This window comes from Anolis carolinensis, chromosome 5, assembly GCF_035594765.1.
Source record: "Anolis carolinensis isolate JA03-04 chromosome 5, rAnoCar3.1.pri, whole genome shotgun sequence".
In the NCBI taxonomy this organism is placed as follows: domain Eukaryota; kingdom Metazoa; phylum Chordata; class Lepidosauria; order Squamata; family Dactyloidae; genus Anolis; species Anolis carolinensis.
In genome coordinates, this window is record NC_085845.1 from 37,421,959 (window position 1) to 37,431,599 (window position 9,641).

General features: G+C 35.4%; 1 protein-coding gene across 2 annotated transcripts in view; it reads left to right on the plus strand.

Moving 5' to 3' along the window:
- Positions 1-9,300, plus strand: part of hspa4l (heat shock protein family A (Hsp70) member 4 like) — a 33,723-nt gene extending 24,423 nt beyond the window's left edge. For both annotated transcript variants that reach the window (XM_062983644.1, XM_003221759.4), the window contains 6 exons: positions 534-671; positions 1,275-1,400; positions 3,067-3,174; positions 4,178-4,297; positions 4,561-4,722; positions 5,763-9,300. In XM_062983644.1, coding sequence (XP_062839714.1) covers positions 534-671; positions 1,275-1,400; positions 3,067-3,174; positions 4,178-4,297; positions 4,561-4,722; positions 5,763-5,939 — 831 coding nt within the window. In that variant the 3' untranslated portion in view covers positions 5,940-9,300. The remainder of the gene's footprint in view (positions 1-533; positions 672-1,274; positions 1,401-3,066; positions 3,175-4,177; positions 4,298-4,560; positions 4,723-5,762) is intronic.
- The last annotated feature ends 341 nt before the right edge of the window (positions 9,301-9,641 follow it).

Consider the following 9,641-nt stretch of genomic DNA (forward strand, 5'->3'; position numbering starts at 1 on the left):
ATGTTGCTAAGAACTATTTAAACAAGACACATTTAGTCTGAGAAGTCTTCCATAACTTACTTGTCTGTAGACAGGAATTTTGATACCTTGGTGTTTCATTACACACATATTCAAGGCCCAGTAGGCTTCACAGTGTTGGTGTGATATGGGGAATTAAATTTACCACACAGTATTCCAGTAGATACTATCCTTTGGCTTTTAATCTAAAGCACTTCTTTTCAACCAGTTCTTAACTAGTCTCCTTCCTTGACTTGTAAGTGTTCTGCAGGAACAAAAATTACTCTGCACTGTCAGACATTAAATAGCAATGTCTTTTATTATTTTTCCATTTTAAATCAATAAATAAATTAAATGTTTAAGAATTGCAAACAGGCTTGTGGCTGTTCAAAATCACAAAGAATTCCATCATGGCCTACTGAAATGGCAGTAGTGCAAACTTATTGGTTGGTATCATTTCCTTATCATTAGATTTTTTGATACCATACTCAAATGTTCTGAAATGCTGAAGATAATTTCATTATGTCATTGTGCAGACTGCTTCAGGAGACAAGCTTGATACAAATCAGTCCACTAAAGCTAAAGCTAAGGTCAAGAGCATTGATCTACCTATCCAGGTTAACCTGTACAGACAAGTGGGACAAGACCTTATTAATTGCTTCATTGAAAATGAGGTAAGGAATGACTGTAACATTATAGTTGTTGTGACTAGTTTTAAAGAATTGAGAGAAAGAAGAGATATAATTAGGTAGAAGAGTTCTGTAGTGCAGAATTTATTTTGTGTTTGCTTAGAACTTTGCAATCAAGCAGTAGAACTTGAAAAAGACATATAAAAAGAAATAAAGAATACTTAACCCAGGAATGTTTGAGTTCCAAAACCATATATATCTTCTACACAAAGCTCCATCACAGTCCCTCCCACCATCCCCATTCTTTTCTTAATTTTATCAGTATGAATTAGGCTGGGAAGGGTAAATGTATATACAATATTGAGTGCTATTTGTCAGTCTATTAAAAATCGCCTAACAGATCGCAGACTGCCTTCTGCCTACCCTTGCTGTAAATCATCATTAAATAAATAAAGTTTGGGCTATTGTAACATTTTCAAATGATATGTTTGTTTGCCAAGTGCAGGGTGCATGACTGATGATTCTGCTAAAAAGATATCAGTGATGTTTGTTGTGGGAGATTTTGAAATCATAGATGTAATATTTAAATGGAAAAATAAATCAATGTGTCAGATTTACATTTATTTTAAGAATATGGTATTCTTACAGGGAAAGATGATAATGCAAGACAAGTTGGAAAAGGAGAAAAATGATGCCAAAAATGCTGTGGAAGAATATGTGTATGACCTAAGAGACAAGTTGTGTGGCGTTTATGAAAAATTTGTAACTGAGGATGTAAGAACCTTCATGCTTTTATAACAAGATAAATTTATTCAATTAGTCATGGAAAGTCTTAATAGTGTAGTATCATATTCTATGATATATCTTCCGTATCCAGTGTTGTTGGAATTGGGCGTTTTCTTATCTCCCACGACTGCTCTCCAGACAGATTCTCAGCCCTCTGGATCAGATTTGTGTTGGGCTTACATGGGAAAACAAGATTGGAAATTCTGGCAAAGGGAATGGGCTTGGGCAGAAAAGAAAAGTAGTCGGTTCTGATCACAGAGAAATGTATGAAAGATTGCTGAAGGAATTGGAATTTGAATGATGTTAGCCTGTCATTAGTCTAGCTCCTATAGCATGTGAGCCGTATCAATGGACAGAATACACCTTACATTTTCTCAGAACAAGGAAAATGTCTATCCTCACCACATTACAACCATAGGGCTATTAGAAGGAAATACTGGAATCATGATTAGGCTTTGACATGATTAGTGGGACTTACAGGGTCAAGTTCTCAAGCTGTTTTGATTAGAAGGGATAATGGTGATGTTTGCCACCTCTACAGACATCCTGTTCCCCTGAGCTGCAGTCTTCAAAATGAGGGAAGGTGCCAGCAATGCATAGATTGTTTTCTATGTTACCTCACTCTAAAAACATAGTTTTGAAACATAGTATACTGTAACTTGGAATAAATAAGTCCTTTTTTGAATGGAAGGGCATCTGTACAAATTTATTTTTTCCCTTGTATGTGGTTTTTACATTTCATGTTTTTGTACTTCTCTATGTTATAACATGGAAGTACTGGCATAATGATAAGCATTGGCTTTTTAAGATCACTTTTTTAAAAAGCCATTTCAAGTATCTGTTGGCAGAAGAAATAAACTGGCATGTGTCCTTCAGCCTGAGTACAGATTTAAGTGTTATGTTTTTTAACTCTGCTGAAGTACATAAGTATAGATTAAACTGTACTAGAAAGGTATTTCTGATAGATACTTAAGTGGAATTACAGCCTTCCTACACATCTTGACTAATTGACCATTAGACTTAATTTACTTAGCTATATTCTTTGCTCTGTCTTTCAGAAGATGAATGCATTATACAAACAGAAAAAAATGCAGAAAATGTGAAGGGTTGCCTTAAAACAAGAGTATGGTATCCTTGAAATACCTGTAGCAATAAACTCTGGATGAGTTAAACTCCAGCTATGCCGCTTTCCCACTTTGCTTGGGATTGTCATAGTTCCAGTCCAACATATGAAAGGTTACAGTTTCCCCACTCCTGTCTTAACAAAACCCATGAGATAATTAGCATTCCCTGTTCTCTTTTTAATAAGGGTAGTCGTCCTAGTTCTGGCATTTCAGTCCACATTACTATTGTAGAAAGACTATTTTCTCCTGTCAGCGTAGAAATTGGAATTTCATTTAGTAAGTGTCTAGTTACAGGAATATACATGAATTAAAATGTAAGTAAGGTGTGGGGCAAGTGCAGCTCCCCAGATATGATGATGTCTGAAAGTCCCATCAGCCATAGCAAACACAGTTAATGGTAAAGAATGTTTGGAAGGCCACATTTTACCATCCCTTTTGGAAGGCATACTTACATAGCCACCTTCTGCCATTTTCATTCATTCAAAATGGCAAAAATGTATATACTATGGTATTTATATTGCGCTTCCTAGGAGTCAAGAAAGATATCTCTAATGTTGGAGGATACTGAAAACTGGCTTTATGAAGATGGAGAAGATCAACCAAAACATGTATATGTGGAAAAACTTCAGGAAATGAAAGTAAGACCTGTAATCATGGAACTGTAATTCTTGAATTTACTTTCTTTTTTTCAGCCATTCAATAACTCAGCCACTCAGCAATCCTTTACGACATGAAGCACCTGTCACGAAAGTAAAATAGCTTGATAGTTTCTCATGTGAGAGAGCCACAGTGACTACTAAATAGTATGCTTATCTCTAATTGTGGTTCTTCAAGTGGTCATTTTTGCACTTACACAAGCCAGCCACCTCCCCTCTTCTGCATTATGTTTTTCATTCATAGACATTGTCCTACTGTGGCAGTACAGTGTGTGGAAAGGCCTCATCATAAAACTATTTAGCTCTATAATTTCCAGAAGGTGGACTACACAGGTACAGTGTTCCCGAAATGATTGAGTTCACAAGTTATCGCTTGAAGAAGCACAGTTGTAGTCAAGCAGCCTGTTAATCTGTAGTTTCCTTACTAATATATGCCACTTGAGTTTGTGTCTTTTCTTTTAATAATCAGAGATACTAAATTCAATATGTCACTATTTTTACCTTGTTAATGTATATTAAATAGTGTAGCAAGAAGTACAGTCATTCCTCCAAATTTGCAATTCTGAGCTTTTGATTATTACAGACTTTTCAGTTCCCACCTCTGAACTAAACGGACTTGCAAAGAATCTTATGGTACATTTGAGAATGACGGCTTCTTGGTGCTGATTATAATATCAATTTTTTCATCTTCCTTCTTAGAGTTACTAGCCTTATTTCAAAAAGCATATTGTATTCCTATGCCAATAACAATATAAGCATTTATTTATTTTGAGCACGTGGGAGTGGGTCCAGACTTGATCAAAAGTATAGTCACTGAAGTTGATGGAATTTAAATTGGTTGACCAACATAACCCTCACTGAAGCCATTGTGTCTCTTCTTTGTATCACTCAGTTTCAGTCTAGTCTGTGGTGTTTCCCCTTACATGTTAACCACTTTTGTTAACTATTCTACAGCATATCAACCATCTTTTGTATGTATTTATAGAAATTGGGTGGTCCCGTTCAAGATAGATATATGGAACATGAAGAAAGGCCAAAAGCATTAAATGATTTGGGAAAGAAACTCCAGTTGCTTATGAAAGCTGTTGAAGGTTACAAAAACAAGGTAGGATCAATATGCATGTTTCTAACTGCCGTCCTCTGTGCCATTCTTATTTGTTCAGAAGCAAGATAACCATACATTCAGTAAGACTTACTCCATACCCAAATAACAAGGAATAACAACTGTCAAGGTGATTTGCAAACTTGTGTTCTATTTTTCCCAATTTTGCTAGTAGTGAAACATTCAGATGTCACACAATTGAGCTTCCTTAACAGTAGTTTAAATTTACCTTACTAAATTTTGAACCACAATTTTTCTCTCTCTAGGATGAAAAATATGATCACATTGATCCTGTTGACATGGAAAAAGTTGAAAAGTATGCCAGTGAGGCTATGAATTGGTTGAACTCAAAAATGAATGCACAGAACAGGCTGAGTTTGATGCAAGATCCTGTTGTGAAAGTGGCAGAAATAATAGCAAAAGCTAAGGTAGATAATGGGGAAAATGTTGTTCATGAGCACAGATGTCTGAGGAATAAAAGTATTATGAACAGTCATGAGAAATGAACATTTGATAAAAGGATTTCAGCAGGGCATTTTAATCTCACCATTTTCTAAGCATTCAACTAAGAGCAAAGGATCAGTTCCAACTAATTGATAGGTTTTTAACCATGAATGATAAGAGCTGTTTATTTACAATAAATAATACAATTCTTACTTGATGTATATGTGTGTGTGCATGCAAATGCTACAGAGAAGAAAGCCATATCGCAATTCTGAAACCCCTATAGTCTGTTCCTTAGCAACAGGAGACAAATGAAAATGTGAAGCATCAAACAGATTTCCACAAAACTGGATAATTCTCGTTTTTTTAGATAGGCAAGTGAGAAACTATTTCTTTTACACCATTAAAGCTGTTTTACATGCATGACTTTACATGAATAATAAAATTGGTGGATGCTCAAACCCCATTATATATAATGGTGTAGTAAAACCATAGACAGTTGAAATCTTTGTTTAGATAGTTTACCTACACACTTACTTTGCAAGTACTATGCCATAATCAATTTTCATGGCACTATTTCTTCTCACTCATACCCGTATTTACTCGAGTTAATGCACCATCAAATCTTTAATTTTCAAAACCCTGAAACCAAAATGTATTTGCTGGTGTATGTAATGCATAGCAGCAAAAAGTGCACTCTTGTAATTTGGCCCAACAAGGTGTGCATTACAGTGGCTGCATGCTTAGAAAACAAAAGTGTTAGAACACCAAAGCTTTCAGCAATGGAAAAGAAAACCTTGGTGTTCATCTCTGCTGTAGAATGGATCCACTTTAGCTGCCTTGGTTCAATGCTATGGAATCATGGAGGCTGGCAAAAAATGCTGACGTTTCACCAAACCAAGATTACTAGATTATATGAATCTAATGTACATCCTAATTTTGGGAAGATTATTCAGCCAAAAAATGTGAACATTAGATTTGAGTAAATAATATATAACTTTTTGTTTTCTTTCAATTTTAATAGGAACTGGACAATTTATGCAATCCCATTATTTACAAGCCTAAACCCAAGGCAGAACAAAACCAGGCAAAATCAAATGCTGAACACAATGGACCAATGAATGGACAGAGTGCTGCTAACACAAAACCAGAGGACTGTTGCCAGCAGGCCAGATCATCTGAAGAAATGGACATGGACTAAGCTTTACATTTCTTTCAGTCCATTAAAACAGTGCAAGTAATCTGAGGGTCCATCTTTCTTTTATGTCTTATCCACACTACAGATGTTCAGTTACTTAGTCAACTTTCTGTCCTTTGTTCTTTGCGGTCAGTTTGAAAGTGTTTTTTTCTCTTGAGTGCATTCCCATTGTTCATTCCATTGATGCCGCTTATGTGAAGCTTTAGTTGAATGTAGATTGTAAAAGTCAGTTTGAGCTTTCCCAATATATTTTATATTAAATAGGCAGAATTGTTATATAAATGACAACAATCTCCCTTATTTAAAGCTTTTATTGTGGGTAAGCCTCTGCTCCTTTATTCAGGAAAGGCCACTGTATTGCACTATTGATGCTGAAGTGTAGACCTTTGCATCTTTATTTTGGGAGATAGTGGATTTGATGTGGCTTAAACATTGCCACTTGAAGCACTGACCTTTTTCTAGTTGTTGAACTGTTCTGATTAAAATATTAAAATAGAGATTAGCTGGCAAAATTAGTTCATCCTGTTGATGTACCATGAAAACTTGTAAGAACCTTTTAGGGAAAAAAAACCCCCAACATCCAAGGCTTGAAAGAAGCTCACACCAGCAGCATTCTTTGTTATAAACCTTAGCAACATGATTCTAAATAAAGCTCATGATCTCCATGTATACACAGTCCTGTATATGATAATCTGTGTTCATTCTAAGACACTCTTTAAGTTATTATAGTACAAAATGTTAGGGGAATTTTAACAGCTGACAGTGGGGAGAAGACATGTTTTCATTTATTTTAATTACCTCTCTAACTTGCTGGTTTAGCTTCATTCTGGATGCTGCCTATGCATGTTTCTCAAATACAATCTCCTCACAATTAAAAATAGAAAATATGTGCATAAAATTGTTATAAAATGGTATCGATCTTATCGTATGTGTTTTTACCATACTACATGACAAAATGTTACTCTGTTTTTGCATTTGATGTTGGGAAAAGAAGCAAAATCTGAAGTGGTTCATTTTAGAAAAAGGAAGAAAATGGCAGTTCATCTTTTTTTCAGGATACTTGGACAATTCATTATTAAATCAGGACAGTGCAGGCAGGTTGATGCTATGTTGGTGATATAACCCTGGCGTTGCATGGTCTACAGTTCCACTCTGTGACCATTTTCCAAACCTTTTAAAACCGATAAATAAAGGAACATGCAACAGTTTCTTGCTAATTTTTGGCAAGATGATATTCTTCTTCTGTAAATTTAGGGAGGCAAATTGTTTCTTTAACATCACATGGAGCATTTAATATTAAATGAAGCAAGGCACCCTCACAAAAAATCAATGCACATTTGTTAGTGCTGCATAAACAAGCAATAACAATAGCATCCTAGTACATCAGTGTATGCGCTTCTTTGGTCATTAAGGATGGAGGTGTTCAGTACTTCCTTATACAGCAGCCAGCACCCTTGTCAATGCAATGTCTATTGGACAGGGCATGTCATAGCCAGAGAGGTGCTGCCTTTTAGGCTGCATATAGCTGCCAACTCCACAGCTAAGGGAAAAGAAAAGCCAGCACCCTCCCAGATTTCCAGCATATGTAAGAGTACATCTAGAATACTTGTTGGAAATCTAGAAGGATGATGTCTCTTCCTCCAGCTGGAGAAGTGCAGCCAGACACTCCTCTAGCATTGAAAATATGAAGTAAGCTATACGAGAATTAATTTTATCTGTTATTGAGTAATTATTTATTCCTAAAAGGGTTTGGAAGAGAGAGTACCAGGCTGTGACCCTGGACTGACTCTATACCTACTCACTGTTTTTTGTATGGACCATACTGGCCATGGGAATGGGTGCTTGGCCATGGTGGCTTAATGGTTTCAGTGGGTTTGAAGTGCATATATCTGAACACAGTGATCAACTGACTTACAAAGAACTTCAACTATTTGTGTTTTCAACAAATAGCACTACCAATATTATAAAGTTGCCAATCGAATTCTCTGCTTGTTTTATCCATATACTGGTCATTATGAAAGTCTTGCCTCGATAACATCATCCATTCTAATGTTATCTGGATGGCCATCCATGATCAAATCTCATTTTGGAATCTTTGTCTGCACTCTGATCTCTATTGGACTTTATAGCTCACTACCCAAATAATGCCTACAAATAATATTGACAGGAAATATTACTATAAAGTGCCTGGTGGAAAGAAACAATTCAATCCCATGGTGAACAACAACAATGAAATGCCTGAAAAGGTGCATACATGTTCACTATGAACGGCAATCTATAAGAAAGGAGAATTGTTCTGGAGTCCCAAGTAAGCCAGAAGTGGCATTTCAATTGTTTAATTTTCAAACAGTTCACCTAACTTAGTAAATCTTGGTTGGGTTATTGTTTAATTTTCTTTGGCTCTTACCTTTAAAAGAAACTTTGAAACCTTTCATTTTAATCTGGTGAAATTTTAAATTAACCATAATTGTTTACTTGTATACTTACTTAAATCATTGGGGGTTTTTTTCTTCCCATTTTTGAGAATTCTGGCAGCCTTTGTTTGCTTTCTGAAAAGAAGTTCTTTAAGTAAAAAAGCTGGATTAACAAACTATAAATATAAATATGTGATCCTGAGAGTACAAGCTTCTCTAAATATTTTCTTGATTCTTGCATAGGCCAAGATATATATTGCATAAAGTGGGTGTTCAGAAGTTTAAAATCATGCCATGAAGCTTATGTGTATGTTGAATCTGAAAACACAAAGGTCATTTATAGAAACATTTTTCCAGTTACTGGTATTCGGAGAAGAGAAACTTGCAAAACTGCAATCATTAGTTAACAAAGCAAGCTGCTACTTTAGTTTTTACATCAGTTTAAGTTGTATGACGAACTGTCGAGTGAAGTACAGTACATGTTCTTTCAAACTGGGGGTACTCATCTTAAACATACTGTCTGATGACACCATTCTGAATTTTCTAATGTAGGACTGATTAAATGTACCCAAATGGTGAGGTCTCTTCATGATTATAGGTACATTTTGCCCTAATTATAGAAAAATCAAATGTGTCTGAATTGGGTAAAACACATTGACAGGAATCTGTAATTCAGCTGTCATTGCCAAAATGATCAATACAACAGATATTTTATATTTAGCAAGTGTATTCTCATGTAACTATCTCTGTGGGTCAGAGGAGAGTGTGCTCAACATGCATAAATTTATGCCAGTGTTCAATGTATGCAAAATGTTTGCTGTATTATGAAAATGGATGGACTCCTACCTAACAACATGCACAGACGTGACAAATATGTCAATTGATTTCTAAGTGGCAACACAGATTGCCAAAGGTTGTGTGTAAATATTTATAATAAATATTTAAATATGCTGATTGTACTATAAGAAACATTCACATGAGACATTTATATTGCTAACTCTTGATGGGATTAAATACTGGTAGGTTTAATGTCCATGAAGACTGGATTGATGTGTTAACAGCCAATAGAATACTTCAGAAAGTGAAAATATGTTAAAACAGCAAGACGAATCTTTTTACTCACTTTACTACTTTTAATCTTTGTTCATTGGAGAAAAGCAGTTTAGGTGCTTGAAATCGGATTCCAGGTTGCACCCCGTCACAACTAATCCACTAAATTATCATTATAAATTTGTTGCTGTGTTTTGCTAAATTTGGTTGGTGGTAGACAATTCATACAATGTCAAATCTA